This window comes from Gnatocerus cornutus, chromosome 2 (genome assembly GCF_029298725.1).
Source record: "Gnatocerus cornutus isolate USDA-ARS CGAHR chromosome 2, icGnaCorn1.1, whole genome shotgun sequence".
NCBI lineage: Eukaryota > Metazoa > Arthropoda > Insecta > Coleoptera > Tenebrionidae > Gnatocerus > Gnatocerus cornutus.
This window is the reverse complement of record NC_142234.1, coordinates 12,080,019-12,098,272: the sequence shown is the minus strand read 5'-3', so window position 1 is coordinate 12,098,272 and position 18,254 is coordinate 12,080,019. Positions and strand designations below refer to the sequence as shown.

The window sequence follows — 18,254 nt, the reverse complement described above, 5'->3', positions numbered from 1 at the left end:
ACAAAAGGTTCTGTGTCGATTAAATGTTAACTAACGACAATTATTAGTATCTATAAGTAGTATGTACCACATTAGGGAAGCAATAAAAGTTTACAAATATACCTGTATGGCCACTAAAAATATTTAAATATAGAACAACTATTTTGCACCTATGCAATTATTAAGTAGTGTTAATAAAGAATATTTACATATTTGGAGATATTTTTGAACTTTGGGTGATGCAACGATGGCGTAAAACTCAAGGACAGGTTAACTCCCCTTTTTTTGGAATCTCTCCAAGAAGGGATGACCGAGAAATTTCTACAATTAAGTTTAAAAAGATGAGCAGTATAACTTGCTGTTATATCAACACTCCAATATAGTGAGCTCCATTGATTAATTTTATCATTACAGGTTTGCTCATGCGTCATAAAGTTGTAAGGTTTATTTATAAAATCGTAAGCACACAGCATGAAAATGAGGAGACTAGTAACATCAAGAAAGAATATGAAAGCGTGTACAGTTATTCTTACTAGAACAACGATACAGTTACATGAGTAATGAAAAATGGAAGGCCCTAGATTTGAAAAATATTCCTTTTTCTTTTAAAGAGAAAAAAGTCCTACTTTTTCTAGCATTGAGTTGTTCAGAAGCCTTATAAAAAGATTAGCTTTAATCAATTCATCTAAACTACAAATTGCGAGTTTTAATGTTCACGTTGTGCCGATAAAAACGCAATGGAAAAATTGAAGGACCAACCAAACATAATGTTGTTTTTATCCTATTTTTGCGTTGCTTCATAATTAAATCGAAAATTCGAAGAAAAACTGTTATCATTGTGTTTTGCGAGAATCCTATTCCAACTCTCAGACCTTATGGCATAATAAAAGCAAATAAAAAAGAAGATTTTATTAGTCACTACTGCACTGCGCTATCAAATTAGCCGCAAGAGCCGTAAAGCAGCAAATAGTTCAAGATTACAAAAAATATAATTTCTTGAATTGGATTATTCACGTGATGTAACTGAAATTGAAACCCACATCATAACTAAACCTTCAGACGAACAAAACCTTGTTTTCAAGAAGGACTCTGAGATTTTGATTTAAAATTGTTGAGCCCCACTTTATTTATGTACTTGCCATGTTGGTAGCTCCGAAGTTATTACAAGTTTTTAGTGTAAAGATGTCAACATATTTCAAATTTCAGAGGTCAGCGTACCTAGATCTGCTAAAAAATATTTTTACGCGACTTTAACGAAAAATTGAATTTTCAGTTCTCAAATGCGGACAAAAAATGATCCTTTTTTGGTTGCTTTCATTTTTGTCCGTGCAAGGGTGGCGCCATCTATCATTAATTTTTTAAATTATATCTTGATATCGACATTAGCTTTAATTTTATAATTATTTGGGTAAAATGAGATCGACAAAGTGCAACAAAGACGTTTTGAATTATTGCAGATGAATATGTCTAGCAGTGACGAAAGTGTTGCTGCAACAACATCAAAAAGCACATTAAACTTAGTTCATACAAATTGTGAAGCTACACATGCCGAAATTGGAAGTGTAAATAAAGAAAATGTTAACTTTTCTGAAGGATTCATAAATATTTACAAAGACACTTTTAGGCCGTGATACACACAAAATTTTTTAGGCGACTTCTTATTCAAAGAAACAATTTTGGCCTTTGGTAGACGAATAACTATTCTTGCAACAGTTTTTGAATTAAAGGCTTGAAGTTGTCTAATGAAAACGCTGTCAAACTGTTAATGCTATGTAAAAAAAGTTAAGAAATAAAAATTGAAAAATGTTTATTTTATATTTATTTTCTATTATTCAAATTCTGTACAATATGGCTACCGAGTACTTAATTTCACCTAAGCTTTGAAATAAATTACACATTTTTAAACCCATAAAACTAACAAGTTAAGACGGCAGTTTAAAATTATGGATTAAGAAAAGGCATTTTCTAACCGATCTGTCAAATAGTAAACTGTAAATTAGCCAGTGGTCGATATTTGTTGTGTAGTATTAAAGGGAAATAACAAGTCACAACATGTTTATGTCATATTTATTGATAAATGGTGGAGGCGCCAGGTATAATTTATCCTAAATGTACACCCTTAAAGTCGTCTTTAATTCTAAAGATCAAAATTTGAAAATTTGCACACGCTAAAATTTGCACACGCTTAAAAAATAGTAGCCAAAGTTCTACAATCTGACGCAAAAATTCGCATTTTGATTCGTAAATTTTCATAATTTTTCAAAATAAAAGTAATTCAACTTAAGATGATTTTAAAATTGACTTTTTTGAAAAAGGGGGTGCCCTAGAACACATTGTTGATTTTCGTTTTTTCCATGAGTAATTTTTTTCGAATAAAATTCTCTTCCGCCGAGCTGGTGTCTGTTTTTTCAGTTTTGATTAACAGTTTTTAATGTTCGAAACATAAAACATGGCCAGCTTAATCAAAATAACCTTTCATAAGAATGAGTTGAGTGACTTGTGACAATTTGGTGTAAATTTAGTTTCAAAATATTACGTCATGGTCATGAGTTTTGAAAACTTACTTGATAACAGCGCGTTCTTTCCTGAAATTTTAAACAGTTTGCATGCAATTTAAAATAAAAAAGAAAAAAAAATTAAACACGTACATTGAATCAAAGAAAATTTATTGGATCAATTCTTGGTGTTGACAAACTATCAAAATTACAATTTATTCCCAAACACCAAATTCCCAAACACCAAATTTTGATAGCAATGCTATCATCATCAGAGCGATAATTAAACTAAAAACTAACAAATAATTCGTCCTTATATTCAAGTGTAAATTTTCTTGTTTACAGGCTTTTGAATTTTCCATTAAACAAATTTAGATTCACAAAGGAATTAAAATTAATTAAAGATGCTGTCAGGTGTAACGGTTTCGATCCCAACATTATTGATAAAATTGTTAAAAAATTTAGATTTAAAAAATTAGTCAATGAATGTTCTACTTTTCAGAAAACACTTGAGAAGACTTCTTTTGTCACCATCCCTTACTCACCGGAAAGAATTTTCCAGGGTTTGGATCTCAAAGTAGTTTTTACTTCTGGTCCAAGCCTCCAAAGTCTTCTAGGTAATCCTAAAGACCGAGTAGGAACAACAGAAAAGTCGAGGATTTATGAAATTAAATGTAAAGATTGTGATCAGAAATATATTGGGCAAACAAGAAGGTCAATTTTAAAAAGGTTCAAAGAGCATCAAGCTCATCTCAAATTTCGAGGGTTTGAAAAATCAAGCGTTGCCCAACATGTTTTTGACAGTGACCACCACATTGATGAAAGTTGTCTTCGTTTAATTAAAAATGTAAATAATTGTAAATTTCTAGACATTTATTTATTTATTAAGTCTAGAAATATTTAGGAACAAAAATGTAATAATGAACTCAGACAACGGCCCCATCCCCTCCTCCTCCCTCTACTCTCTTCTACCTGCGCCAAAGGGTGCACGTCGACAAGCTTTTAGTATATAAGGACGAATTATTTGTTAGTTTTTAGTTTAATCATTGTCTTTTTAACAAGATTTATTTCGCTTTATTGTAGATACCTTTCAGAACCACCTGTGACGTTTAAACCCGGATTTTTTTGTCAATTTTTTTATTTATATTATACATATTACATATTTTATACATTTTTGTTCGTAGGTATGAAAATAACAAAAACCTTTGAACAAAAAAATCATCAAAAAACATAAATTGCTCTCAAGGACAGGTAAATGTAAAAGTTTTATTAAATTCTACTCTGGTTTCTTCTTTATTATCGAACATTTTCATCATTTGCGTCATTGTAGTGAGCAGATTTATTGAAGTCGTTCTTAAGTAATTTTCATAAATGTGGTGTATTTTTTAAATGGAAAATAGATTTATTTTGTTAAAAAGATCTGGAAAGTTTGGAACAAAAATGGAACAAAAAACGACCGACGAGTCAAGTCATTCAGAATTAGATATTTTAACGAACAAATTTGTGGAAATATTCAATAATGGAATTTCCATTTTCAAGTGTAATTATTATTAAATGAAAACCCCTATTTCGAAAACTCAACAAAATGGTGTACCTAGACAACGAGAGTAATAATCTTCATGATCATTCACAAATATTCATTTTTACTTTCTCGTGTTTGAATCTGAAGAAAAATTGTTGTTTCTTTTTACCAAAATGAATCATCACTTTGTATGTCGATGAAAAATTTCACAATGCATTATTTCGAATAGTCTGAGTTTTATATTTTTGTGAGTTCTATTTCTGTTTTATAGCTTCATCTACAGATTTCTTTGTAGTCAGTGAGCCAAAATATTTACTATTTGACGAATAGTAAAAGTTGTTTAAGTGTTCAACCCAAGGCAAAACATTTTCGATTAGAAAATTTTTATAAAATAAAACTGTTATCGAGCTTAGTATTCTGTTAGATAATTTCACCACAATCTAAAAATTTCCCATAATGGAAATTTACATAATAGAGTACTATAATTAAATCAGAATTAGGTATGTAAAAACAAGCACCAGAAAGAGCGAAATTCTTCAACATTAAAGAACTCGTTTAAATTTTGTGAAGGTGAATTTTAATTTTACCTTTATTTGCCATAACGCTACTGTGTACCAACATCATTATCAGCACGCGAAGAAATGATCACATGAACATTGTTTATTGGTTTTATTTAGCACGCTAACGAAATATTGTTTTCTGCTATAATTAAAACAGGTAACTAATTAATTTATAATTTTCGCGGGTTCATAAAACTGAAAATCGTTTTTAAAAATTGCAATTTGGCGTCATATTCCAACATTTCCGTGTTTATTCTTATTGGTCGATTTCCATTGAGCGCTGTCATTACATTTGGCGCTAAATTTAAATCGACGAAATGTAAATGACTACAAACAACTTTATAACAATTTAGATAAGCGAAACTGTTTTTTGTTAATCCACTCATAATGTTTGTGATCACATTTTCTCGTAATTTCGATGGCCAACAACAGAAATCCCGAGAATTTAGGGATTTTAGTTTTTACGACTTTAGTATTGATGGCGTCCCCGGTGTTTTCTGTCTTTATCTAAGGCGTGGGGTTATCGGTATTATTTGGATTTACGGTGGTTGATGGCGCCTTTTAGGGGTTGTACACAACACAATTATTATTTATAAATAAGTGTGTATTCAATGTGTTATTGTTCTGTTGTAAAGTCTCTTAACCTTAATTGTAAGTCTTAAAGTGTAAGTGCATTAAACTTTCGTGAAGAATCTGTCTTTTGTGCAATGGCAATGACATCCTCACAAGTAAAAACACAACAAAATAACATGGCTGGTAGCGGATGGCCTCGTCGGAATAGTCAAAATTCAACTTCAGCAGCAGCTACAACGTCTACATTTGAAAATAAATATTCAGTTACATCTCCAGCTATTAACAGGATAATAAACTTGTAAGACGCAATCTTTTTAGTACTTGAGGAATCTTATTCTTGTTTTGTAGGTATCCTTTAACAAATTATATTTTTGGGACAAAGGAGCCTCTTTTTGAAAAGGACCCCAGTGTCCCAGCAAGGTTTCAAAGAATGCGAGATGAATTTGAACGGATAGGTATGAGAAGAAGTGTGGAAGGAGTCCTACTTGTGCATGAACATGGTCTACCACATGTTTTATTGTTGCAACTGGGAACTACTTTTTTTAAGTTGCCAGGAGGTGAATTAAATCCAGGGGAAGATGAAGTTGAAGGTCTTAAGAGATTGTTAACAGAGGTAGGTTAAGACAAGACTATAATGTTATTACATAATTGTAATGATCTTTATTATCAAAGTTAACATTCAAATTGTGTATTCTCTTTAAATTGTTTATCTTGATCTTGATGTTATAGGCATAATGTAAAATGAAATTTCAAAAATTTGGATATAAAAGGTAAAGAAGTCATTTATTACACATCTTATAAAATTATTCTGGGATGTAGCTTTGATTGTCTTAGTACTCTTATGTAAGATTGTTATGACTACACAAATACTGACAGGTATAGAACCAAACCATTGAGTAATTTTTGTGAATTATAGGATGAGAATGAATTAAGTTGATTTATTTTAGCTGTTATAAGAATTATTATAAACTAACAGAATTAAAAATTCACACTGATCTAATAAAATATTTCTATTTATAGATTGTCCATATTTAAATGATAATTTACAAAAAATCTATTTTTGATATACATAATTGCTCAAATGACTGTATTTCCAGCATAAGCTTACAAAGTGTAACAGGAAAAAGTATAAATTGTTTTCCAGCTTTAATTATAACCATAATTCATGTGAAAACAATGTTATAGATTTGTTATTACATAAATACAAACAAAGTTATGTAAAATTTCATGTATGTCGCATTGTACCTATCCAAATTTGTATAATTGAATTGTACACTGTGTAGCGATTTGTACAATAATTGTCTATAAATTGAAAATACATTGTTGTGCGGTACTTAATTCTATTTATGCAAATCGTAAAAAAACACATATTGTATGATACCGCATTGTTTTACCGTTTGTACAAAATTTCTGTAAGCCTGCGTAGAACATATTAGACCGTTGTTTTACCACCAAATTTAAAAAAAACAACTTCAGTGTTTTTTAAACTGTATACCAACAAATATTTCTTAACGGTGAAGATTGGAAAAAGAACAGTTGTTTTACTGTTATGCAACAGACACCCTGTAAATATCGCTATTCTTTCTCCAATTTTCCAGCATAGTAAGTATTCGCATTTAGACAAAATGTTACCTCCGTTGTCATTATATTACGCTTTTGGAAGCTTTTTAACCACTTTATTGGCTTAGTGCACAAGTTCTGCAGTTTTGTCGATAAAAAGTTGTTTGTGATAAAAAGTTAATCGATTATGTACGTATGACCACCTCATTGTTTTTGTATTCAGGGGTCAATATGAAACCGCCACTTATGTAAGACCCAATTTCATAATTAAAGCGGAAGTTCCCTTATTGAGAGACCGAATAAAAAGTTAAATTTTAAAGCTTTAAATATGAGATTAGGCCTTTGTAATATTTACGGAAGTTAAAATACGGCAAAATTAAAACACTTTTTTCAAAACCCACGAATTTCTGCACCATTCCAACACCTAATTATCTTTTTGCATTGGTAGGTCCATTACACTTGAATCAACTTCATTTCTTTTTCTATATTTTTGTATGCGTTTATTTTTGTGTTTTTGATTATTAACGAGCACGCAAACTCACATTCACATGAACAGCTATCACTAAATCCACTACTGTTATGTTAATGTGAAAGTGTTTTCATATATTTTAAGATGAGATTTTGTATAAACAGTTTTTGCAATGTTTTAATAGTTTTTTATTAATTTTATATACAGTTTTACGTTTGGTAGAGAAGATTTGTAAAAACATTTCTATTAATCGCAGAATGGTAAAATTGTGTTGAAATATTAACGAATCATCTTCATCAAGTTTTGGAAGAGCGGTACTTTCTATGGTGAGTTGTTCCAGACACTCGGCAGATTGGATGGCGTAAAACAGGATTGGCTAGTTGAAGATATCATCGGCAACTGGTGGAGGCCTAATTTTGAACCACCTCAGTATCCGTACATCCCACCTCACATAACAAAACCAAAAGAGCACAAGCGTCTGTTCCTTGTTCAACTTCAAGAAAAGGGTATTGTATAACAATTAGCAAGAAGATTGTATTCTATGTATAGTTTTAATGTGTACTGAGGAGTATGATTTTCTACTTTCACAAATAGCATCCTCTCCTTTTGTTCAAAGTTATGTACAATTTTTTATTTTTTTAATTTTTGTGTTGACAGCATGATGAGGAAATCATATTACTTTTTTGCTTAACAGTACCTCACTCACACATGTGTATAAATTGTACTTCTAATAATCTGTTGAAGTTATTTTTTTTTAAATGTCTTACATTTTTGTTTAGCGGTTATCTGGTAATGTATTATAATATGAAAGTGATTCCTGTTGTTTTTCATTTTGTAGGTAAGACTAAATTAAAAATTAAAAAATCATGAGACAAAACATTGTGATAGTTTTGAACCTTGTATTTTCGACATTGATTAAAATTTTCGAGTTTTAAGTTTAAATTGTAAAGTAGATAATTCAGTAGTTATAGTGAAGTCGTCAACTAACTTGCAGTGTAATTTCCAGTGAAATTGTTTTCAAGCGGACGCCAGACAATTCATAACAATGTCAACCATCTCATAGATTAATGATTTAACTACCAACGCAGATACCACGTTGTAAACAATCGTGAAATTAATAATAGTTAATTAATCTTGGAAATCGTATACGTGTTGTATACGGTTAGAGAAACATTTTTGTTTATATTCCATAACAGTTGCTACGTCTCAACTCATTTGTTATGACTGCACAGACCCGAAAAAATCTTTCGTAAAAGCAAGCACAGATTTTTCCGTGTCTGCGTATTTAAATTTTCGTCACTTTCATTCTGAATTCTGTATCTTTAAATGAACCAATTTACGTTCTTGAGTCGCGAAAATGCACATTTACTGTGGCTGTATAACTTTGTATAGTGCATAAGAATGGTACAATTACTCTTTTGTCTTACCAATCTGATTTAAACGAAACATAATGTATTTAGTACGTTTTCCTGTATTTTTTCACATCCTATCCTTTTCCAAAAAATGTAGCTATGACACTAATTGTTGGTAAATTTTTTGCAGCTTTATTTGCAGTCCCAAAAAATTATAAGTTGGTAGCTGCACCACTTTTTGAACTATATGACAATTCTCAAGGATATGGGCCTATAATATCGTCATTGCCGCAAGCATTATGCAGGTATTTAATTGATATCTTTAATGACTCTTTCGTGTTTGTTTGTCGTTGAAACTCGATTAAAAATGTACAAATTTTGTTTTAGGTTCCAGTTTATTTACATGTAAATAAACGAAAGAATTAATAAAATAGATGGAAATAAGGTACGACAACTGTAATAAAGGAAAAATTCACACCTGGATGATTATTTTCTCTTTTACCAGTAGTCCTTACACTAGGAGGATGTATTAGCAATTTAAGAAAATACAGATAAGAAGAAAATTAGTATTTTGTTCTTACTTCGGAAATCAAATTTTAAAAACTGTGTTGGATGTTGATGGAAAATAATTTTAGTTAGTGATAACCGAGTAATTATATAATTTATACATTATTTTGTACTTATAAAAATAATTAACAATAAAGTGTAGCACATAACTTTGGAGTTTTGATGCATCTTTGTTCGGGTTTACACAATCGTAAGTTTTTTTTTTAAGATTAATAAATATAGACGAAGTTTTGTTGAACAATATTTTAAAATTACCGCCATTTTTAGTTCTTCAGATGTCGCTGTTGCAGGAACCATGTCTATTTACCACAAAGGCAATCTACTGTTTATGTTCTATGTAAACCATATGCCACATGGCAAATGTTTATCCAAGATCTAAAAACATTTCTTAAAAGTAAAATGTGTGCGTTTGATGTGTACGGAAAGTTTATTCCACTTGCACTTTAAAATTTCGGCTCGCTGTATTCCATCTTCACACTTTGGTCAATATGGTTTCATCAGTAGGAGAATGTTCTGTTATGACAGGGGTATTTACTGCAATTTAATTAATTTAAGGGGTTAGCATTATTTTTCAAATACTTTTTAGATTGCACAAACGGAAGAAGCAATTAAAGACTGTTATGAACGGCTACATACTCTGGAGAAAAAAATTGAGTCTGAGAATTTATCCAATGAAAAAAAGGGAAATATAAAAAAAGAACTGTTAGAAGTTCGCAAACTGTTAAAAACTAACGAAGAGCAATTATCGCAATTACATAAATGCAACAGAAAATCATTCGCCTTTGTTGCGGCGTTCTGCTTTTTGTGTTTCACATTATACATGTTATTTATTTTACTTCAGTAAATATTTCGTGCATTTTTTACTTGCGCTTTTTATTTTCTGGACATTAAAACAAAAATCAGAAGTATATAAACTGTATTTCAGAAGGAATTACACACTTTTTCTTGAGAAAATGGCCTTACAACTGGAAAGTTCACGAACTTTAACTTAAATATTGAAATTAAACTTAAGTGACATGTTCACATATTATACTTATAAACTATTTCTATCTGCGCCCTCTGCCCCTTCCTCTACCGCGAGGACCGCCTCTTCCGCGACCGCGTCCACGGCCTCTGGAAGCTCCTCTAGCGCTTTCCTTCTTCTTAGCTTTAGCCTTTGGTGTGTCATCAATCAACAACGTTTCTAATGGTAAACTGTCCGGCAGTATGTAGTAGCGAATATTATTGCCTCTCACAGTCAAAGTATCTAAATTAACAGGATTCCGGTTTTTCACTGTGACTTTAACAGCTTTTAAATGTGTATTCATTGCTACATCGACACCAGTTATAGTTCCATGAACCTGTGTGCCGTTTTTTAATTCCATTGTAACAGTCTCATGACTTAATTTCATCAAAAACCTGCAAAAAAATGCGCTTAGGTTAGGAACGCTACGGGATTAAAGCTTCAAGCAGAAGCATGTTCGGTGGGCGAGCTCAAGTGAGTTCGGTTTATAATATTTACCTGACGAGCTTCATTTTAGTTTGTTATGAACGGTGGTATAATCATAAAGAAATAGTTTAACCGGTGCACTACGTGAAGTTTTCGTTTTGGGAGTTTTGAGGTTAGCTTCTTACACAAGGACGAGAAAGCTTCGCGCTTTGTAATTGGTCAACAAAACTACGGTAGAGCCATCTTTCGATTGAAATTTCAGTCCTTGAATCGTGATTGGATGAAACAGTTTAAATTGGACCAATGAGTTGTAAGCTGGTTACGCGGCGCTTTTAAAATTATCAATTTGAAAAGGGCTGCGACAGTACGGAATTTCAAATACGAAGTTTGAGGATGTTATGCAAAATTATACGTATTTTGCTATATCAGGTTGAGGTTGTTTAGTTTTGTTGCATTCATGGTGGATAGTGGACTTTAAAAATAATCTTCTGGTTTGCTTGCATTTCTACTAGATAGCGTAACGTGCAAATATTGATTGATGATCGGCTCATGATCGAAACTTGTTAACACTACTCTGTTGATGTTTTGGGAAAATGAAGAAAACTCCTCACAAATGCATGATAAACTTTGACACCTGAAGAAACCTTGAAATTTGGAATATCTAGTCTCACTGGGCCATTGAGCAGGTTTATTTTCAGTTTTGTTTGCATCGCGTTGTTGTGTAGTGGTGGTTGCGCAGTCTCGTCATAAAACCCAATTGTCGTTTGATTAAATTACGTAACACGTATTCAAAGTGTTCAAAGTAGATTTATTTACGTGTCATTAAACAAACCGTTTAATAAACTAGCAATTAAAATGTCGGCAACTAGATTATTATCGCATACGATGCGGCGAGGAGTGAATGCGCGCCGGTCGAATAGCTGTCTCGCGTCAGTAGGGTGGATAGAACCGGAGTCAGCTGTTAGGTTGTCACCTTCAGAATCAGATAGAGTTAGTCTGAGGGCAAAGCGAAACATGTCTTCTACAGCCGCTCCGAATTTAACGCTGGATAATCTGAATCCGCAAATCAAAATTATGGAATATGCGGTCAGAGGGCCGTTGGTCACCAGAGCTGGTGAAATTGAAAAAGAGCTGGAGAAGGTAAATATTTTGCACTTGCCGTTGTTCTGCTAAGCTTTATAAGAAGATCAATGATGTCTTCCCAGATGTTGTCAATGCTCAGCCTGCATATTGCACTGCTTACTAAAATGCAAAAACAGTGTTATCTGTTTACTTTAATTGAGGGATAAAGGTTGCAATGCATGATATAACATTGAGAAATACAAGTATATAGCACCTCTTGAAGTTTAACACATGCATGGATAATTTATTTTGCAGCACGTGTATATTTTTGTTATGTTTTGGTGTTGGCTGGAAAAGAACTTTGTTCTGATTATTGTTTTTGCTGTTGCATGCGATTGATTTCTAAACACTTAAATTTGGGTTCCTATACCCACTGGCGGAAAATTCCGACTATTATCAAAATAAACTTTTACAATCGTAGCAAGATTGGATTCGATTTCTTTTTTATGGTGTCAATTTACGTAAAATCTATCTTATCTAAGCACATAGTTTACTTTTACTCATGTCATTCGCCATCAATACGATAAGTTATTTTGAAAAGTTTTTCTAATCAGGTTTTTTTTAAGACTATAAATTGTTTTTGAAGTTTGATAAGTCGTTAATTATACCACTTCATTGCAAAGATAAATCTCAAAATTAAGCAGAACATAAATATACAGTGACGGTCAAAATATGGTGGTACAGTTCTTGAACGTCAACCAGGTCAAAAATTAAACTGCTTAACTACTAATAGGACTATCAATAATAGGCACTTAGTAATTATATACCTATAAGGGGTAGATAATCTGTCTCTACAATGTAAGGGTATTTTGTAGACTGCGGATGCATTAAAAGTAAAAAAAAAAGCAAGCCATTGCACAAGTCTAGATTTGTAAGCATGCATCAATTTCTTTTTTTTACTTCTGTTTGATTGACAACATAGTTAAACCTACAATAATTATCATTATGCCTACTTTAAAAGCCTCAGGTCAATTTAAAAAAAATGTATTCCAAGACTTTCATCACTTTATTGTGGCCGCCGCTGTAATTGAATGATTCCGGAAAAAAAGGTTATTTGTGAATTATATGATAGGTACCAGATAATACCATATACTTTTAAACTTATCACTTATCACATTCTCAATGTTGCTATCATATCTATTTTACTACGAGAATAAATAAAAACAGATTTTCTAATGCAGGTTTTTAAATGAGTTGAATAATTAACCAGACTTCTCTGGCGTGGAATGACGGCAGTAGGAATATTTTAGATTGAAAGAATGTGCATGTCATTCTTCAAACTACGGATTAAAACACATAATATGTACAAATAAAAGAAAATCAAAGATTTTTAGCGATTGAAAAAAAAATGGTCACAGGTATTTCGAAAAACTATCTTTAGAACTGGCTTTATAAAAGATTTATATTATGAATGTTACTTTCGAAACAATTGAGAAAGTAGGTAAGTAAAAAAAAAATATTTTTGTTTTAACACAATTACGGTCATGGTTTTTTGGACAGGATTTTTTATGACAGAAAAAAAATGATTAAAGCAAGTGATGATGGTCACTCATTACATCACTGTCATTATAGTCATTAATTCTAAAATTTTGCAAAAAATTGTACAATAGACTTTTCCAAAATAGTTTTTAGTCCATTAAGGAGTCAGTTTTCTGATTTTTATGTAAATAACAGTTGACCTTGTTTGACAAATAAAATTAAATTACAGATTGATTTAAAATTTTATAATCCGCTTCTTTCAAAATACGATTACTGTGTCTTCTACTTATCTTTCATCATCTTGTGTTAAATTCTTTTATACTTTCTGGGAATTGCCTGATTTTCGTAGGGAAAAGTTTTTATCGACCTATAAATACTTTATTCTTATTACATTATCTTGGCAATTCCAAAATACATACAGGCTGTGCGATACGGCAATCAACTCAGATTTTGATGGAGAATTTCCCATTAAAAAAAAAGGCGAGCGTTCTAGGACACCTGTATAATGTCTTTAATTAAAAAAAACTATACATTTGAGCTTATGAGATGAAACATTTCTCTTTAAACGCAACAAAATTTATTGTCTGTTAAGTTAAATCAAAGGGTTTTCATTAGAATTGTCAAATTTCTCAACTTGCCAATGTCAAAATAGTGCACATACCTAAACAAAAGGCTGTCTCATCATTCAAAGATTACACCTGCAGTTTCAAAATAACTGCAAATCAAAAGTTGGCAACTGTTAATTTCTAAAGGAACTGTCGAAGAAAAGCTTTGACGAATTATAGAGAGAGCTATATATGTATAGACCAACAGATTTCAAACTTTAAAGGCTGCTTGGACGTCTTGTTTATTTAATCATACAGTATTTATTATTTATACTCCAACTGGACAAGTTCTATGCATGTTAAAAAGGTTAAATTAGAACTTGAAAGCGACAACTGTGTTAATTTGTAGTTCTTATTTTCTTTTCTAGTTCTATTCTTTTCTCGTAATTTGTAGTTTACAAGAAGATTCTAACGTAAAACAAATCTTTGTATTTTCTTTTCTAGGTAATATTGTCTTTATGACGAATAAAATAAATAACACGTTGATAGCTTTCCTTTCTTTCTGTCAAATCTTGGTGTTAAATACACATGGTCTATTTTATTTTCGTCAGAAGCCATTAGTTATGATTTCAAAGATCAAAGGTTAATGTGAATGAGTTTTCATTCGAGTTTTTACTTGATTTATCTCTAGAATGCGTTTGGTTAAAGGGGTCATTTCAGTTAATACTCATTAATTTATCGAAAAGTGTTGCGAGCTATTAAATAACATTGAAAATGCTATGGAGTTGAAATAAGATTATCAACCATTTTTCACTTTTGCACATTTGTGGAAATTTTTGCTCATCTTTTACTGGTTTTATGACGCCTTAATCCCATACGGATTATAAAAGAACATAAAAAGATTAAAAATATATGTACACGGGAAAATTTTCGTTATAAATAATAATCTTTTTATTTGCATTTAACAAGTTAATTAGACTAAAGAAAAGAAAGAACGTGTTTACATATTTTAAATAACAACTTAGTTAAATGTAGTAAAAATGCTGAAGAAAATGTTCTTTTAAAACAGGCTGTAATCCCAGTTGATCACCTGATTGCTTTCAAATATTTTTTGGAACGCTTAAAATTATGTATGTTAAATATCTAAAACTCGTCTCAATTTGGGCAAGAATTTGCAAAATTGAAAATCAGAATTTTTTGAGATTACATAACGAAGATTTTCGTTGTTTTGTTTTTTTTTATTATTATTGTTGAGAACTTTTTTCATTGTCACATATTCAAGCAGCGATAAAATACTGAATGGAACACTATTACATAATTTATTACTTATTGTTAAATTTCAAACAGTTGTGACCTTGAGCTTGCACTTCATTCTTAATTTTTTACCTCATCGACGCTGACAGACGAATCGTCCAAATTACGCTGCCAATGGAATTTCACAGAGATCCCTGTACACGTCATACTAGAACTAAAGTTATATTTATAGCTTTCAAATAGCCAAATGACAAACTGTTGTGAAATTACTCCTATTGAAGAGTTTTCTCTTTTTTATTTTAAAACTATGGATACTGTGACTGATGAGGATGACTGATGAGTCAATTTTAGTGTTTTATTCTAATTATCCTAATGGAACCTCCAAATTAAATTTAACTCGTAATAAATTTACCTACATTCGTACACATCTTTATTATGTTTATGCATAACTGAAAGAATGGAGAAGTTTTCTTAGATAATACAAGATATAGATGTACTGAGTGTGTTTGAAGGTTGTTGAAAAATCGAATTTTGTTGGCCATTTGAATAATTTAAATAACAGTAATTAAGGAAAACAGTAATAACAACAAGAATAACTTTTTACAGTTATAATAAAAAAACATTGAAATGTACAATGTCTTACGTAGACAAAATTCGGAAACCAATAGACCAAATTAATACTTTCTTTAAAGGTACTTAGAAGACAGCATGAATCGCTAAAAAACAAATTGAGTTAACACTACTAATTTAATATTTAATTGGTGTAAAACGATGAGTGTAAATCAAATTAATGTAGAACTTTGGACCAATATGATAAAGCGAATTCTGCTATGGTTTGTGGACGAAGTATCTAATTATGCCAAAAAGTTTTAGCAAAAGGAGAAGGTAATTCTTACTTTTCTTTTCAAAATTATTGAAAATTCTGATATTTAGATTACTGACATACATGTTTTAGATTTATCAACAATGTACTTTAAGGTGTTGCTATGTTTTTTATTAGTGCAGTCTAGCTTTGCTTTAATTTAACATTTTTTAATTCTTGCAACTAGAGGTTTTGGGTTTTGTAGACTCTTGTGGTTTTGTATACATTAATTCTTAACAATAAATCAATAGATCGTATATTTTACATGTATTTTAGGGTGTTAGCAAACCATTTAAAGAAGTAATAAAAGCAAACATTGGTGATTGCCATGCTATGGGTCAAGTACCCATTACTTTCATCCGTCAAGTTTTGGCTTTGGTTAGTTACCCAGATCTTCTTAATGATCCTAAATTTCCTTCAGATGCTAAAGAAAGAGCACGTACTATATTAGCAGGATGTAGAGGAGGCTCAGTTGGTTCTTACACTGACTCACCTGGAATTGAAATCATTAGAAAACATGCAGCTGAGTATATTCAGCGACGTGATGGTGGAATTCCATGTGATTGGCAGAATGTTGTTTTAAGCGCAGGTAAAACCATTCTTCTGCTGCTTAGATAAACTTTCAAATTGAATTAATTTTAGGTGCAAGTGATGCAATTAAAAATATTCTGAAACTGTTAATTTGCGACGTTGGTGGCAAGAAGCCAGGGGTTATGATTCCAATTCCTCAATATCCGCTTTATTCGGCGTCTTTGGCCGAATTTAACATGGATCAAATTGGATATTATCTTGATGAAGCTAATGCATGGGGATTGAGTGTGGCGGAATTGCAGGTGATGTATTTTAACCAAGTCTATAAGAAAAAATCTTGGCGATGTTGAGCAATATTTTATTTTTGGAACAAGTGCTCAGACGAAATATCCAAATTAATGTGCCGATGTGTTGTCATTTTTAAATGAACTATTATAATTTTAGCGCTCTGTCGACGAAGCTAGAAAAACGTCTAACCCGCGAGCACTGGTTGTAATAAATCCTGGCAATCCAACTGGTCAAGTGCTTTCCCGTAAAAACATTGAAGAAATCATTAAATTTGCTTACAAAGAAAAGTTGTTCATCTTAGCCGATGAAGTGTACCAAGACAATATTTATGCTGAAGGCTCCAAGTTTTATTCGTTCAAAAAGGTTCTGTCTGTACAAACATCTAAGAGGAAGAATCTAAGAAGTTTTTCTAGGTATTAATTGAAATGGGTAAACCTTACAGCGATATGGAACTCGCCAGCTTCATGTCTTGTTCCAAATGTTACATGGGTGAATGTGGGCTTCGAGGTGGTTACGCAGAAGTCATAAATATGTGCCCTCAAGTTAAAGCTATGTACATGAAAGCAATTAGCGCCATGTTGTGTCCCACAGTCTTAGGACAAGCTACTCTTGACGTCGTTGTAAATCCTCCACGTCAAGGAGAACCGAGTTATGAGCAATTCATCAAAGAAAAGAACGACGTTCTCAATTCTTTAAGAGTAGATATTAATAATTATTCTAACACAGCAAAAGATAATTCTTTAATTTTAGTTGAGGGCGACAATGGTAGCTGACACATTTAACTCTTTTGAAGGATTTAGCTGCAATCCTGTGCAAGGCGCGATGTATGCTTTCCCACAGTTTAAACTTCCACCAAAAGCCATTGAGGCGGCAAAGAAACAAAACAGAGCACCTGATGTTTTCTACGCTTTTGAGTTGTTAGAAAACACAGGTATCTGCATCGTTCCAGGTTCTGGTTTTGGCCAGCAACCAGGAACTTACCATTTCCGTACTACTATCTTACCACAACCTGAAAAATTGAAGAGTATGCTAGATAAGTTCAGAGAATTTCATGTACAATTCTTGAAAAAGTATTCATAAATCAATTACTCGTAAGTCCAAAATTTCATTGTTATAACTTTTTCTGTTGATTTATTGTAGTTTTCTGTATATATTTATAGGATTCGGAAATATTATATTCAAATAGGTACAACAAACGATATTTAGGTACTCAACGAGACTTTTTTTTTGTACAAATACAAAAGTTGTAATTCATGACGTAACGAGCAAATAAATCTGTTCATTGTTATCATTTCTTTTATTTTTTAGTGCATTTCCAATACCTTTGTCTCATGATCAATTTTAATCCTGTTCCAGAACTTCTTTTGTGTTGCTCTGAACCGGAAGTAACATAATTAATATCAGTCTGTTTTTTTTTAATTAAATTAAAATTAATTGGTGAAAACTGCACTAGTGACATTAATAATACAATTCTGTAAAGTTTGTGTTGAACTGCAATGGGTTTCTCTATTCGGGTCTATTTTTATATCTGTTTACTTAACAATTACTGTGAAAATCAAATTAAAAATGTTCTAATTACGGTAAATGTTCACGTAATGGTGTTACAAACACGGTTCAATTATAAAATAAATTTGTAAAACTACGTAGGTAAAATTAGTCGTTGTGTG

The 18,254-nt window shown here is 31.6% G+C and overlaps 3 protein-coding genes and 1 long non-coding RNA gene across 4 annotated transcripts; 3 read left to right on the top strand and 1 right to left on the bottom strand.

The window, feature by feature from the left end:
- Positions 1-4,891: 4,891 nt before the first annotated feature.
- On the top strand, positions 4,892-9,226 carry Cpsf5 (cleavage and polyadenylation specificity factor subunit 5). Its single transcript, XM_088029463.1, has 5 exons — positions 4,892-5,427; positions 5,478-5,742; positions 7,499-7,664; positions 8,701-8,815; positions 8,898-9,226. The coding sequence occupies exons 1-5, from the start codon at positions 5,264-5,266 to the stop codon at positions 8,917-8,919; spliced, it is 732 nt and encodes a 243-aa protein (XP_087885589.1). The 5' UTR covers positions 4,892-5,263; the 3' UTR covers positions 8,920-9,226.
- A 106-nt stretch (positions 9,227-9,332) lies between these two features.
- Positions 9,333-9,940, top strand: LOC148179076 (uncharacterized). The gene is made up of 2 exons (XR_015769580.1): positions 9,333-9,604; positions 9,664-9,940. It is a non-coding gene; the product is annotated as an uncharacterized LOC148179076 (long non-coding RNA).
- A 36-nt stretch (positions 9,941-9,976) lies between these two features.
- Positions 9,977-10,760, bottom strand: SmD1 (small ribonucleoprotein particle protein SmD1). Its single transcript, XM_088029469.1, has 2 exons — positions 10,579-10,760; positions 9,977-10,475 (listed from the first exon to the last, which is right to left on the bottom strand). Exons 1-2 carry the CDS (start codon positions 10,590-10,592, stop codon positions 10,124-10,126), a joined length of 366 nt encoding a protein of 121 aa, XP_087885595.1. The 5' UTR covers positions 10,593-10,760; the 3' UTR covers positions 9,977-10,123.
- Positions 10,761-11,161: 401 nt separating this feature from the next.
- LOC148179074 (alanine aminotransferase 1) lies at positions 11,162-17,875 on the top strand. The gene is made up of 6 exons (XM_088029462.1): positions 11,162-11,646; positions 16,045-16,357; positions 16,411-16,601; positions 16,744-16,950; positions 17,001-17,285; positions 17,338-17,875. Exons 1-6 carry the CDS (start codon positions 11,362-11,364, stop codon positions 17,665-17,667), a joined length of 1,611 nt encoding a protein of 536 aa, XP_087885588.1. The 5' UTR covers positions 11,162-11,361; the 3' UTR covers positions 17,668-17,875.
- Positions 17,876-18,254: the final 379 nt, after the last annotated feature.